The 16,448-nt window shown below is 39.3% G+C and overlaps 1 protein-coding gene across 1 annotated transcript in view; it reads right to left on the bottom strand.

Annotated features, from left to right (window-relative positions):
* The window catches only part of LOC132817349 (potassium voltage-gated channel subfamily H member 7-like), a 457,758-nt gene that overhangs the window by 144,584 nt on the left and 296,726 nt on the right, over positions 1 to 16,448 (bottom strand). The window contains exon 6 of the mRNA XM_060827757.1: positions 6,959 to 7,173. Within this exon, the coding sequence (XP_060683740.1) occupies positions 6,959 to 7,173 (215 nt within the window). The remainder of the gene's footprint in view (positions 1 to 6,958; positions 7,174 to 16,448) is intronic.

The raw sequence follows: 16,448 nt of genomic DNA, 5'->3' as shown, positions 1-16,448 counted from the left end.
ATTTCCGCAAAACAGTCTCACTGATGCCAAAGTTCTAATTTAGTATTGTGGCATGTCACACAACTGTATTATGACTTTAAAAAGTTGTTTATATATCATTTTCTATCCTTTTCCTATATGTAAACCACATTGGTTTATTTTGCTTCCTGTAAAATTAAAAAAAATAAAAATGAAAGTATTTTGAATCCTTTAATTCCGGGTTTGCTGTCTGTGAGAATAAGTAGACAGGCAGGAGGCTGGAAGAACACAGCAAGCCAGGAAGCATTGGGAGGTGGAGAAGTCGACATTTCAGCTGTAACCCTTCTTCAGGACTGGGGGTGGGTGGAGGGGGAGCTACAGTTAAAGGAGGAGGCGGGGGTGAAGTGGGGATAGATGAAGACAGGTAGTAGGCACAAGCTGGCTATGTTTTAGATTAGATTAGACTTACAGTGTGGAAACAGGCCCTTCGGCCCAACAAGTGCACACCGACCCGCCGAAGCGCAACCCACCCATACCCCTTACCTAACACTACGGGCAATTTAGCTTGGCCAATTCACCTGACCCGCACATCTTTGGACTGTGGGAGGAAACCGGAGCACCCGGAGGAAACCCACGCAGACACGGGGAGAACGTGCAAACTCCACACAGTCAGTCGCCTGAGTCGGGAAATGAACCCGGGTCTACAGGCGCTGTGAGGCAGCAGTGCTAACCACTGTGCCACCGTGCCACCGTGTTCTTCCGTCTTCCTGCCTGTCTACTTTGGATACCAACATCTGAGTTTTTTTTGTCTCTACCCACACCTGTGAGAATAAAGCAATATGATTGGCTGCTTATCTCAATTGACAACATAATTACAGCTCGAGGGTCAGAAACTCTTGACTTGTTGCCAGACTCAAAACCACCATTGGGAAAGGAGAAATCTGCACAAGTGATAACACTCGAATTTTCTGGTCAGCTTTGTGTGAGGTGAATTGCCATATCATTATTTTATGACTGACAATTAAACTTACTCCTATGAGTCCTATACCAATATTTGAGGTTCTATATGGAGTACAAAATAGACATGCTAATGAAGCAATATTGTTGCTTGCATTATCAAGCATATGGCTGTTGTGTAATCTATTTAGCTATCTGAGTTCATCACTATATTTTGCATTGTGCTATCCAAAGAGACAGCAGGCTAAAAAGGAGACTCATGCTATTACAGCTTCACAGGAAGAAAATAATGGAAGCAGATGTAGGATGTGGAGAGATATCATCCATCAGAATGGAAACTGATAACACCTATTACATTCCACTGGGACAAATTCAGTAGGGAAGGATTGCTATACCTCTGTATTCAAGATCTCAATTACATCATCACAGTATTCATGAATGTTGTTTTAGAACATAGAACATAGAATACTACAGCACAGAATAGGTCCTTCAGCCCACGATGTTGTGCCGACCACTGATCCACATGTATGCACCCTCAAATTTCTGTGACCATGTCCAGTAGTCTCTTAAATGTCCCCAATGACCTTGCTTCCACAACTGCTGCTGGCAACGCATTCCATGTTCTCACAACTCTCTGTGTAAAGAACCCACTTCTGACATCCCCTCAATACTTTCCTCCAACCAGCTTAAAAGTATGACCCCTCATGTTAGTAATTTCTGCCCTGGGAAATAGTCTCTGGCTATCGACTCTATCTATGCCTCTAATTATCTTGTACACCTCAATTAGGTCCCCTCTCCTCCTCCTTTTCTCCAATGAAAAAAGTCCGAGCTCAGTCAACCATAAGATAAGCCTTTCAGTCCAGGCAGCATCCTGGCAAACCTCCTCTGAACCCTCTCCAAAGCATCCACATCTTTTCTATAATAGGGCGACCAGAACTGGACGCAGTATTCCAAATGTGGTCTAACCAAAGTTTTATAGAGCTGCAACAAGATCTCACGACTCTTAAACTCAATCCCCTTGTTAATGAAAGCCAAAACACCATATGCTTTCTTAACAACCATGCCCACTTGGGTGGCCATTTTAAGGGATCTATGTACCTGCACACCAAGATCCCTCTGTTCCTCCACACTGCCAAGAATCCTATCCTTAATCCTGTACTCAGCTTTCAAATTTGACCTTCCAAAATGCATCACCTCGCATTTATCCAGGTTGAACTCCATCTGCCACCTCTCAGCCAATCTCTGCATCCTGTCAATGTCCCACTGCAGCCTACAATAGCCCTCTGTACTGTCAACGATACCTCCAACGTCATCTGCATTCTTCAATCCCCTCATCCAAGTCATTAATAAAAATTACAAACAGTAGACGCCCAAAGACAGAGCCCTGTGGAACACCACTCAACACAGACTTCCAGGCAGAATATTTTCCTTCTACTGCCACTCGCTGTCTTCTGTTGGCCAGCCAATTCTGTATCCAGACAGCTATGTTCCCCTGAATCCCATTCCTCCTGACCTTCTGAATGAGCCTACCATGGGGAACCTTATCAACTGCCTTGCTGAAGTCCATATACACCACATCCACAGCTCGACCCTCATCAACTTTTCTAGTCACATCCTCAAAGAACTTGATAAGGTTTTTGAGGCATGACCTGCCCTCACAAAGCCATGTTGACTGCATTTAATCAAGCCATGCTCTTCCAGATGGTCATAAACCCTATCCCTCAGAATCCTTTCTAACACCTTGCAAACAACAGACGTGAGACTTACTGGTCTGTAATTGCTGGTGATTTCCCTATTTCCTTTCTTAAAGAGAGGAATTACATTTGCCTCTCTCCAGTCCTCAGGTACGACTCCAATGGAGAGCGAGGATACAAAGATCTTTGCAAGTGGCGAAGCAATTGCATTTCTTGTTTCCCAAAACAGCCGAGGACAAATCTGGTCCAGGCCTGGCGACTTGTCAATCTTAATGTTTGACAAAATTTTCAGCACATTAGCTTCCTCTATCTCTATCCATTCCAGCATGCACACCTGCTCTTCAAAGGTTTCATTCACTACAAAGTTTGTTTCTTTCGTAAAGACAGAAGCAAAAACTCATTTAGGGCTTCTCCTACCTCTTCAGACTCCACACACAAATTCCCCATGCTATCCCTGATCAGCCCTACTCTTTCTTGGATCATTCACTTATTCCTCACATAAGTGTAAAATGTCTTTGTGTTTTCCCTAATCCGTTCTGCCAAGCCTTTCTCGTGCTCCCTCCTGGCTCTCGTCAGACCATTTTTGAGCTCCTTCCTCACCTTCCTGTAATCCTCTCGAGCTGAGCTTGGCCCTAGCTTCCTCCACCTTATGTAAGCTACCTTTTTCCTTTTGATGAGAAGCTCCACTGCTCTCGTCATCCAAGGTTCCTTTATCTTACCACTTCTTGTCTGTCTCAGAGGGACATATTTATTCATCACTTGCAACAACTGTTCCTTATCGTGCCTTTACCATGGAACATTTGCTCCCAATCCATGCTTTCTAACTCATGTCTAATCGCATCATAGTTTCCTCTTCCCCAATTAACTATCCTCCCATTTTGCCTAATCCTCTCCTCCATAGCTATGTTTTCTGTGCTTGTTATCTCATTGCTTTGGAGAGTATCTAGAAATACGTGCAAGGACACCACTTGCTTGGCTGTACTTTGCATTTAAGTAAATCCCTCCAGTAGAATTGTTTTTTACCCCATAATCCATCTTTAAATTCACAAATACATTGTCTGAAGTGCACCACAAAGGAAAGAACTTGATACAAAGTGCTGTGAAGTTGCCATTTCCTCAACATGGAAAGAAACAACAGGGGAAGACTAAGGTAAAATTTACAGAGCAAAACCAACCAACAATTTGCAAGATAGCTAAGATCACAAACCTTTAGTTCATTACGCAGGTGGTAAGTAAACACAGGTCATGCTTTGAGATTTTAGAAAGAGAACCATTGTATAAGGTATCATAATTAATGAATATTACTTTGTAGAAAATGACATTATAAATTCAAACAATGCACTTTACAGATGTATGTCAAAGGAAAAGTCTAAGGGTCTTCTCATCCAAATCAGATAGTTTCTTTAGAATGACTGATCCAAATCCTGTCTTTGTTCTCTCCTGTCATACATAAGTACGCCTCGCTTGTCAGCAGAGCCGTGTAATGGAAACACAGAAAAGTGCTGGGGTGGACAACACATCATCACTATGTTGAAATCACCTTGTCCCTGTCTACAACTTGATCACATTCCTTTACGTGGAGCTTTTTCTGGCGAGTCTTTTGCAAATGGCATTGAAAATGATGTATGTGGCATTATTATTCCTTACTGCACATCATGCAGTTTTGGTTGAAGAAAGGTTGCAAAAATTACTTTATGCAAGATGTGCTTCTCTCCTCTTAAGTGCAAAAAACAATGATTTTGTTCAAAGGATAATTGTATCGATATGTAAAAGGAACTGTACCTAGCTTTCTCTAGATGCCAGTGAATTTTTTACTTATGTGCTGTCTCATGTGTTTGAGGTGATGGATATGATAACTGCATCTACTGTCTCATCTATCACTTAGATTGCATCTATGTTTTACAATTGAGTCATTTAAGAGATGGTAATTTTTTGACTTATCTGATTTGCAGTCAATGTTCATGGAATGTAGTCCTACAATTTTATTAAATCAGGTACCAGAACATTCTAAAGAATGAAGATGGGCTTTCTTGAACGATTTTGCAGAGCAATTCTTATATGCTATAGCATAAAGTCAATTTTGTTAGGACTGATAAAAATCAGAGCTCTAGTGAATGTTTAATGATGATGCGAATCTCTGGAAATAGAGACCATTCTTAATATTGACCATATTGTTTTCCCTAAGAGACACAGCTCATTGCAACAAGGTCTGGCAATCATCACTAACATAAAAACAACTTCCAAAATAATCTGAATACAGACTTAAGGCTGTTACATTTCACAGCTATGGCTGTCCAAGTGCTTCCTACTTGGGTTGGGACAGCTGTTGAAATGCTCCTTTACAACAGATGTTTTTGAATCCACCTTGAACAAGGGAGGAGTATATGAAGAAGGCTGACCAACAAACCGCCACAGTGCTTCGTGCTAGCCTGGAAATTGTACAAATGGTCTACCCACAACTCTCCCTGTGTTGATAAGATTACCTGCACCTGACCCAAATCCTTAAATGTTGACAGACTAAATCCTTATAAAACCATATTCAGTGTATTCCACCTTTATAGTGCTATTGTGGAAAAGGATTTGTATATCGAAATAGATTATCAGAGACCAAAGAATGATCCCAGTCCCATATACTTAGGAGTACCCAAGAGAGGACTTTGAGTTTTAGGAATACTTAAAGAAAGCATCAGCAAAGATTATAATAGAATTAATTTTTTGATCAAATTCATTGGATATATGAAATGGTCCTGTTGCAAACTTTATGCTGACAAACATTACTCTTCATATATCTTCCCACTTAATCCATCTTTGCCTGCCTTACATTTCACTGCTCGAGATAGAGTAACATCTTTGCACAATAACTACCAACAGACATGCTTTAGATCAATAAATGGGAAATATGGGAAGTCACAAATATGTTCCTTCTGACAACCCCATCTATCAAATTTCAGGCTATGAATTGCCACAGTGACAGTGGTCCTTGCTAATGGTATTCACAATGATCGGGCAGCCCTGACCAGCACTGGACCCTCAATATAACTCTCTTCAGTAGATGTGCTAACAATACAGCATACTGTAGAATGTCCCCTCTACAAACTAAGCATGATTAACTACTTAAACCTCAGCACATGTGGAGGCTATTGCTTGGATTTGGGGACTTCCATTTAAATACATTTACAAGTAAAAATACACAGTACAATAGGTTTTGTCAGGACAATCTCCAACCTATTTGGTGTTACATACTTAATTTTGCTTCATTTATTATAATTTTGGTCTGTCCTTCCTTTCATTGTCCTGTGTCAACATCAACCTTTTTGTGTATTATTGTTATGTATTATATCCAAACAAAAATATACAAATTTAAGTAATAACAATTTGGTTTAAACACAGAAAAAGACAATAATTGTTTCATAAACATTGATTGTCTAATTTCAGGTTATAATTAATGAGTCATATCTTTCATATTACTGATCAACCAGGCAGAAAAAATTACATTCAATATTGAATACATTGCAAGTATTAAACAACAATCCATGTAAAATATGTTTTTCTTGAAATGGCCTCTTAACAATACATTTGTGCTATATTTAGTTCTCGGGTATTTTCTGTCTGTGATGAATGTCTCCCCTTGTTTTAAGGTGTTTGGCTCTAATTTGCTGAATGCGATAGAAGGTACTTGTACATGTACATGAAGTTTCACATAGATGTGTTTGAATTATTGTGTGGTTGCCTGCAATTGGATTACTAGTGTACATCAAAGTTCAAGGTAGGCACATGAATGGATTAGTCACAGACCCTCAGCAATGAGCTACAGTTCACACATACTTTATATAAACAGTTACAACCTGCTTCGGGTCACAGAGAGCTGAGCTTCCTCAAATGGACTCAGTGCTTTACAGAATATCCAAAAAGGAGAACAAATAAATGTTAAATCAAATGGTGATTGTTCAAAATAGCGACTAAATGAATGACTTTTATCTTTTCTGAGTTTGATTACTAATACTGAGATACAATGGAATTTGTGCTCATGAGTAAAATCAAGTGTTTCAGTTCTCTAATTCCCTTTACTTGCAGAATAGTGCACAGAATTTTTTGAAATTTCTTCTCTTCTCCAAATTGAACATGTCATATTTTATTTATTCATTCACTGATGGAACAGATGAAATAATTAGATTTATTTCTTGGCCAGGTTAACTCTGTGATTACAGTCAATGTTAAGTAGAACTTACAAAAGCAACAAATGGATTTGCATAATTATTGAGGATAATAATTATTAGTGAAAATCATGTTTAAACAAGTATGAATAATTTTCCTTTAACTGTTTTTTGTCCTACGTGCAATACTCTTACCTGTGTTACTTTTTCTGTCACGTTGTGCGTCCTTTCCTTCACTTTAGGTGCAATGATGGTCTTCTCTGATGAAGGTGGGGATGAACTCTTCTTTTCAGCTTTTATATCAGAAAAGTTCAGGGTGATTTGAGGAATCTTGCTAATTGTGTTATATTTGTTGAGATTAGAATCTGATGTGGAACCCAATAGGCTTGACTTGATATGATTAAAAGGGCCTGAGGAAAATTCACAGTAAAACAAGTGAGGATATATTCTGTACACCAGATATTTTACACAAATTCACATCTTATGTTCTCTTAAGATGCAATTGTAGTTTGAACTTTTTGATTATCCTTATGGGAAGGACCATTTCATTAATTTAATAATAATGACAAAAATATAAATGACTAATTTCAGTTATTACAGTTGAATGCATTTTCAAAATGCATGAATTTTTTTGCATGATTGTTCACATCTGCTCAAAGTATGGAAATTCCCATTGTACATAGTGCAATATCAAATGCAGAACCTTAATTAGATATGATATTGCATGCAAGCTTTTGCGATTATAAATGCTCTACACTTATCATCTAGAATTTACTAAAAATCAAACTATGAACAGATTATCACATACTCAATAAACAGTCAGTCAATGGTCATGGCTTGATCAACTACAGATGCACATGTATTTCTGCTAGAGTTGAGAACTGTATAGTTCAAAAAATTTTGTTTTTTTACAGGTTCAATATATATCTATATTTTGAAAGACTAAGCAAATGGATCAGTCTAACATGTTTCTGTAAGTCTTCAACACAAGTTAATAGTGTTTCAAAACACATACTTTCGAAAACTAATTTCCTACCATCAGCTGTGATCCATGAATGAAGTCATGTTACCAATTAAGATCAAGTAATGCTTTGTCGCTAAAATAAATTTTATATCCTTATTTATATTACACTGACCCCTGTTTAGTTTTAATATTGTGATATCTATTTTATACAAACCACATGACATTTTTCCATTTGTGTTAACTAAAGTGATAGTGACATTTGATTATATACTTCCTTGCATTTTTATGTGCTGTTATTTTATTTTAAATCCATCTTTGGTTTCCTTGACCAGAAAATTCACTTTAAACCTGGTAAAAAATATGCGGCATCTTTGTCTGATTAAACTGAGTTTGGTAACTCATGATGGTGATCAAACTCTGCCCTTTCCCTTTGTATGGCATGCGTGTACTTTACTGTTTGATAGTGTTGGCTTGTTACTGTTGATAACATTGGTTACCTGATGATTAGATTCAGCAAATAAAAACTGAGAGAATTGAGAATTCTGTAAATCAGAGAGAAAAATAGAAATTGCTGGAAAAGCTCAGCACGATAAGGCAATGCGCTAAGTAGAAAAGCGAGCGAGCAGTCTTGAGATCTAGCCTGGCCAATCCAAGCGCTGAGTGCTTGTCTTTTTACCTAAAGTGTCCCTGCTGCAGTCTTCTTCATGCCAGGTATTACTTTCTGTCCGATTCTGCCACACATCCTGCCTTTGCCCATGCTGCTTTGACCCCCCCAATAAGATTCTGCCCGATGTCTTCTTCATCTTCTGAAAGTTTCCATAAAAGCAAATAGTTCATTTATCTATCCTATTAATTTTATTTTTAATTTTAAATACATCAACTAGACCAAATCTTTTGTGCAAAGGTTAAGCAGGTTGGCTGTACTCTGTGGAGTTTAGAAGAATAAGAGGCGATCACATTGAAACATACAGAACTCTTAGTGGGGCTTGACAGCATAAATGCAGAGAGGATACTTCCCCTCATGGGAAAGCCTAGGACCAAGCAGCATAGTGCCAGAATAAAGGGGTTCCAATTTAAGACTGAGATGAGGAAACATTTCTTCTCTCAAACAGTTGTGAATCTTTAGAACTCCTTGCCACAGAGAGTTGAGGGGGCAAGACTCTTGTGTATCCTTAAAGCTGAGATAGATAAATTCTTCATCGGTCAGGGAATGAACAGTTACGGGGAAAATGCAGCAAAGAAGACGTGAGGAATGTCGGATCAGCCATGATTCTATTGAATGGCAGAGCAGGCTCAAGGAGCCAAACATAAGAAATGGATGTCATGGTCTAACTTCCATTCTTTTGAACTGAAGAGAATAAAATCAAATTTCATGTGTTTTTATTTTGACAACTCTTGTATCATTCTGCTGAATCTGCACTCTATCTCTTCAAAGGCCAATTTTTGTTTGCTGTTTGGATTCAAAACTGAGCTTAGTACTCTAAATGAAAACTGATGAAAGTTCTAGTCAATTGAAATATCACTTTCTGACAATTTGATTCCAATTCTTGTGTGATAAAGTCTAATTTTCCATTCAAAATTTTGATTACCTTTGTATCTGTACAAGTGTTTTTACCGATTTGTGCAAACAAAGGCATAAATCATTTGTTCCTCTATAGTTCTTATTTTCTTATCATTCAGAAAATATTCCAAATGATCATGTTCAGATCCAAAGTGAATTATCTCACACTTTCCCAGATTGAACTCCATCTGCCACACTTTGCCCAGTCACTCCATAATCTATTGTAATGTTCAACTTCCATTCACACAGTTTAACTGTGTCTCCAAATTTAATCCAATCTGTGAACTTGGATATACATTTGTTGTGGGTATGGGAATAATAGTGAGATAGTTATCACTATTAATCACTTCTCAATTGGCTGCAGATAATTATGTTTTAAAGTGGAAATATTTCATATTCCTACATGACCGCTCCTGGCACCTAATGTAAGTTGCACCTCGATCAATATATGGCACTGGGTAAGAGTCATTTTAGGAAGTTCACTACTATCTTTGCTCCTTTTTTTTGCTTAGCTCCTTTGGGCCTATCAAGTGATCAATAGTACAGTATATGTCATCATTGAGTAGCTCCAGAAAAAATACTGTTCTTAGAAAACAGGAAGGTTTACTTCATTATCGCAATAAGAATAACCAAATTTGGTTTGGCATTATTGCAAGGATTTTATGGAGCTGGTACATCCCCAAAAACTCGAGCAGAACTACACAGATTATGTATTATATTTGTTGAATGGATGAGCCAATGTAACATGACCATTATGTTTTTCAGAACCATCACCTCATACAACAAATGTTTTACTTGTTGAATGCTATACATTGCAATAACAAACAAACCACTGGCCTTAAGTTTAAAAAGGAGACATGTTTACTTCTTAATACCTGGATGTATTCACAATCACAATCACCTAACCACACATACATACATAAACATGAAAAATGATGACAAGAGAGGGAGCATATGCTCTAGTCTTAACTTTCCATAACATCATTTTAATACATGAAAGTCTTGACTACAAGATTGAAGTGTTGCAGGCCTGATGATTCCTTTTTGATTTCCTGGAGAAATGGAGAACAGAAGTTTCTGATGATGAATTCAAGTAGCTCACTGCATGCTGCAACAGGTTTTTGACTTCAGTCCAGCTCAGGTGCATTCGACCTCATATAGTTAAGATCAGGTTTGGCTCTTCAAGTCAGTAGGTTTATGATATCCCTAATTCTCTTCTTGCTATTTAATTTTAGGTAGAGTCCTTGCTTTGTTGGTCTCACTCTATCTGTCGGCATTGTTTCACTGAGTCTGCTCACCAAATGTGTGTTTATAAGTGTCCCTGCAAGGACTGCAACAAACATTACATTGGACAGACGGGCAGGAAACTAGCCACCAGGATACATGAGCACCAATTAGCCATCAAAAGAGATGGCCAACTATCATTAGTATCGATACACACAGACAAAGGTGACACCAATTTGACTGGGACAATACATCCATCCTGGGACAGGCTAAACAAAGACATGCACAGGAATTCCCAGACGCCTGGCATTCAAACCGGAACTTCATTAATAAACGTATTGATTTGGACCCCATTTACCAAGCTCTCAGAAAAAGAACCGGAAGTGATATCACCCTGCACAACAGATCAAGACAGATAAATAGCAAGTGGGACAGAACACCAGCACTTCATCAGAGGCTCACTGATGATGTTACCTAGCATGGTGATGAAACATCTGCAAACAAATCTATTAGCTCAGTGAGCAAATTTACAACTTGAACCACAACCTACAAATCTTCTCCAAAAGCACAATAAATATCCCTATCACAATCTAGCTTCTGCCAGGTGTCCATTGCAACTGTTTTGTCATTTCCCACTTAACTTGTCCCTGGTGACTTCGTGCATTGACTTACAATAATGTTTGAGTTTCATTCATTTGTATCTCCAGCTAAAGAATGGGTTTCCAGTCACAGTGATTCTGTGGAATTCCATTCACATTCAAAAAGTTTCACAGGCTATTGTGAACTAGACTTTTAAAGTTACTCAGACAAACTGGTAATCATAAAATTCACAGGAAAGATATGTTGCATTTTAATGTCTTATTAATGAAATGTCATGTAAATTAATTTATAGTTTATTGTTTTGATTAAGCAAACAACTTAAATTTCAGCTGCGTGTTCTTTTTTATTTATTATTTGTGTGATGTTTGCATCACTGCCTGGCCAGCATTATTACCTGTTTCTAGTTGTGCTTGAGAAGGTGGTGATGGGCTGCCATTTTGTACCACTGGATTCCAACTGCTGTGAGATGATCCACAATGCCATTTGGGAGAGAATTCCAGGATTTTGATCCAGTGACAGTGAAGGAAAGGTGATATATTTCCAAGTCAGGATGGTGAGTGGCTTGGAGGGGAACTTGAAAATTGTGGTGTTCCCATATATCTTCTGCTCTTGTCCTTTGAGACGGAAGTGGTCATGGATTTGGATGGTGCTATCTGAGGATCTTTGATGAATTTCTGCAGTACATACTGCTGCTGCTGAGCATCAATGGTGGAGGGAATGGATACTTGCAGATGTAGTGCCAATCAAGTGGCCTGCTTGGTCCTGGTTGGTGTCTAGCTTCTTGAGTGTTGTAGGGAGTTTATTTCATCACACTCCTGACTTGTGCCTTGTAGATCATGGACTGAGCTTTGGGGAGTCAGGAGGTGTCTTACTTGCTGCAGTGGTCATAGCCTCTGACCTGCTCTTGTAGCCACTGTGTTTATGCTGAGAGTCCAGTTGAGTTTCTGGTCAACGGTAACCCTGAAAGCATTGATATTAGGACATTCAGTGGTGGTATCACCATTGAATGTCAAAGAGCAGTGATTGGACTGTCTCTTATTGGAGCTGGTCATAGCCTGGCATTTGTGTGGTGTGAATGTTACTTGCCACTTATCAGCCCAAGCCTGAATATTCAAGTAAAAAGTGAGGTCTGCAGATGCTGGAGATCAAAGCTGAAAATGTGTTGCTGGTTAAAGCGCAGCAGGTCAGGCAGCATCCAAGGAACAGGAAATTCGACGTTTCGGGCACAAGCCCTTCATCAGGATGATGAAGGGCTTGTGCCCGAAACGTCGAATTTCCTGTTCCTTGGATGCTGCCTGACCTGCTGTGCTTTAACCAGCAACACATTTTCAAGCATGAATATTGTCCAGATCTTGCTGCATTTGAACATGGATTGCTCTAGTATCTGAGGAGTCATAAATGGTGCTGAACATTGTATAATCATTGGCAAACATCCCTACTTCTGGTCTTATGATGGAGCAAAGGTCATTGATGAAGTAGCTGAAGATGGTTGGGCTAAGGACACCACCCTGCGGAACTCCTGCAAAGATGTCCTGGAGCTGAGATAACTGACCTCCAACAACCAAAACCATCTTCCTTTCTGTCAGGTATGACCCTAACCACTGGAGAGTGTGTCTCTTGTTACCCACTGATTACAGTTTCACTCGGGCTCCTTGATGCCACACTCAGTCAAAAGAAGCCTTGATGTCAAAGACTGTCACTCTCACCTCACCTCTAGAATTTTGCTGTTTTGTCCATGTTTGAACCAGGGCTGTAATAAGGTCAGGAGCTGAGTGGCCCTTGTGGAACCCAAACTTGGTGTCACTGAGTAGGCTATTGCTGAGCAGGTACTGCTTAATAGCATTGTTAATGATACCTTCACTGATAATTGAGAGTAGACTGATGGGGCAGTAATTGGCTGGGTTGGATTTGTCCTTTCTTTTATGTACAGGACATACATGGACAATTTTCCATATTGTCAGGTACATGCCAATGTTGTAACTGAACAGCTTGGCTAGGGGAGCAGCAAGTTCTGGGCCACAAGTCTGCAGTACTATTGCCTGAATGTTGTTAGGGCCCATAACCTTTGCTGTATCCAGTGTCTCCAATTGTTCCTTGATATCATGTGGCTGATGTCTGTAATGCTGGGGACCACTGGAGGAGGCCGAGATGGATCATCCACTTGGCACTTCTGGCTGAAGATTGCTGCAACTGCTTCAGCCTTATCTTTTGCACTGATGTACTGGGCTCTTCCATCATTCAAGAGATGAAGATTTTTGAAATCTCCTCCTCCACTGAGTTGTTTAATCATCCACTACAATTTATGCCTGGATATGGCAGGACTGCAGAGCTTACATCTGATCTATTGGTTGTCAGATCGCTTAGTGCTGTCTATCACTTGCTGCTTATGCTGTTTGGCATGCATGTAGTCCTGTTTGATATCTTCATCAGGTTGACATCTCATCTTTAGGTATGCATAGTGCTACTCCCGGCATGCCCTCCTCCACTCTCCATTGAGGCATATGCCAGGCCATGAGGTTACAGATTGTGCTGGAGTACAATTCTGCTGCTGCTGATGACCCACAGCACCTCATGGATGCCCAGTCTTGAGTTGCTAGATCTGTTCCAAAGCTGTCCCATTTAGCACTGTGATGGTGCCACACAACATGATGGAGGTTATTCTCAATGTGAAGGTGGAACTCGTCTCCACAAGGACTGTGTGGTTATTACTCTTACCGATACTGTCATGGACAGATGGCAGATTGGGAAGGATGAGGTCAAGTATGTTTTTCCCTCTTATTGATTCCCTCACCACCTGCTGCAGACCCAGTCTAGCAGCTATGTCCTTTTGGACCTGATCGGCTCAATCAGCAATACTGCTGCTGAGCTACTCTTAGTGGTGGCCATTGAAATACCCCAACTAGAGTACATTTTGTGCCCTTGCCATCCTCGGTGTTTCCTCCAGGTGTTGCTCAAAATGAAGGACTACTGATTCATCATCCAAGGGAGGATGGTACACGGTAAATAGCAGGAGGTTTCCTTGCACATTTAACCTGAAGCCATGAGACTTCATGGAGTCCAGATGCAATGTTGAAGGCTCCCATCAACTCCCTCCCAACAGTATACTACTGTGTCACCATCTCTGCTGGGTCTGTCCTGCCAGTAGGACAAGACATATCCAGGGATGGTGATGATGGTGTCTGGGACATTTTCTGTAAGGTATGATTCCATGAGTATGACTGTATCAGGCTATTGAGACAGCCCTCCCAATGTTGGCACTAGCCCCCAGCTATTAGTAAGGAGGACTTCGCAGTGTCGTCAGGGCTGTTTCTGCCAATGTCTTTCCTGGTGACTATGCCAGGTGATCCATCCAATTTTGTTTCTTTGAGACTCATGTAGTGTAATGTCATGTCATGTAGTGTAATGTCATGTATATTGATAGAAACAAAAATAGGTCATGTGGCTTCTCAACCATGCTCCATTTTGTTTCTAAATGCAATGTGCTCATTTTCCATAAATTAATGAATATAACTATATGGTTGTTACAATATCTCAATTCCCTCATCCAAATCATTAATATTTTTGGTGAAAAGCTGACGGTCTAGTACAGAATATACCACTTGTCACATCCCAGTCAGGAAACTAACTCTACCTTTGTCTTCTAACTCACAATTAATTATCAACCTATGTCCAAGGCAATCAAGTGTTTTACTATTTGCTAATCTTGGAAACAAACCCTTTGGTCCAACCAGTCTATGCTGAACATTATCTCAAATTAAACCTTTTCCTGGCCCATATCCCTCCAGACCTTCCCTGTTCACATACTCATCCAAATACTTTGTAAACTTTATCAGATATCACCTGAAAACACATGTTGAAAGAAAAAAAAGACATTCTCTGATTTACAATGAAAGTGACTTTCTCAAGAAATTCAGCTAGATTAGTTCGATTGATCTATAGATTATAAATTTATGATGAGTGTCATCAGTCATCTGATGATTAGATACGTACATGGATTGCACATATCCCCTTCCATGTTTGGATATAAGCTACAGTGGCAAACCTAAAACCATTTTAATAGTCTTTGTGATAATTGATTGCTTTCAGAGTTTTATACTTAAGATTCTCTGGAAATCTAATTTTAAGTTGATCAAATCAAATGTTTCTTAAGTTTCTGTTCACTCACCTGACAGTTGTTCAGCTCCACAATCTAATGCACATATCAATAAAAAGAGAAGCTGCAGAAACTAAACCTTACCTGAGAAAGTATGACTAAATTATGTTACAGATTTCAAGCAAACTAATCACCAGGCTTCTCCACACAAAAAAAATAAATCTGTGGCCACCGATATCAGTCTGGAATTTTGCAATCTGGGACATTTCCGATTTTGGCAAGGCACACCAATCAGTAACTTATAGATTTGCCACATAAGTGATAATTGCCTTATTTGCTTGAGTAAATCATTATATTTCTTTCTACATAGAAAATCAATAGAAATATGACAGAGCTAAGCAATTTTATGGGCTAATTTGATTGCCATAGCTCCAGAGTTTTATGGATTATATCTATGTAACCCATTGCACAATGTCACTCCTTCTGCAAACAATGATTCCATCTTCCTATGTGTTCTTATTATATAATTATAGCACTAGTTTCTACAAGTTAGTATTCACTTGAAATCTATTAACCCAACTTCTTCATTTTAAAGTTATAGCTGTGGTTCTTCATGAAAGCATTGCACCAGCTTTGAAGAACAAAGTGGGAAGAAGAGATAATGAAGGAGGAGGAGTCTGTAATAAAAGATAGAATAAAAAGGCCAGAACTGTGACAGTAATGGAGAGTTTCTTAGTCATGGCCAAAATGGCTCCTGAGCACCAAGTCCAAACTCTAAACATGGCATCTACAATTTTGTGAGGTTTGGAAAAAATGGGGCAGCTTCAAAATTTCATGTCTGTGGATCACTAAGACAGCTGGCAGGATAAAACAGCAGCTGACTCCAGTCATGCCTGATTTTTGACATTTAAGAGTACAAAAATAACATACATAGTTTAGACTTGATAAGAGGATGTGTAACTCTGCTTGGTTGCTTGGGTAGGTAGGATAAACATTTTTAGTGTTAACATACTCTTTTTCCTATGGTCTCAGGGCACCTCCTGGGTAGGTCAAATGCTCTTTGGGCAAGGTAAGGTACATTTTGGTATTATTAGATGTAGCTCTGAATGTAAGCAGAAAATTTGTGAATGCATTGAACTGCTAATTGTAGTTATTAAGAGACCTGTCATGAGTGTTGTCTATAGAGCTGCCAAAAATAACTGTCAAATAAAACTAACAAAGGGAGGTGTGGCTCTGGAACAGC

Source organism: Hemiscyllium ocellatum, chromosome 7, assembly GCF_020745735.1.
Source record: "Hemiscyllium ocellatum isolate sHemOce1 chromosome 7, sHemOce1.pat.X.cur, whole genome shotgun sequence".
Classification (NCBI taxonomy): Eukaryota; Metazoa; Chordata; class Chondrichthyes; order Orectolobiformes; family Hemiscylliidae; genus Hemiscyllium; species Hemiscyllium ocellatum.
Note: the sequence above shows the minus strand (reverse complement) of the source record. Positions and strands in the feature narration are given on the sequence as shown.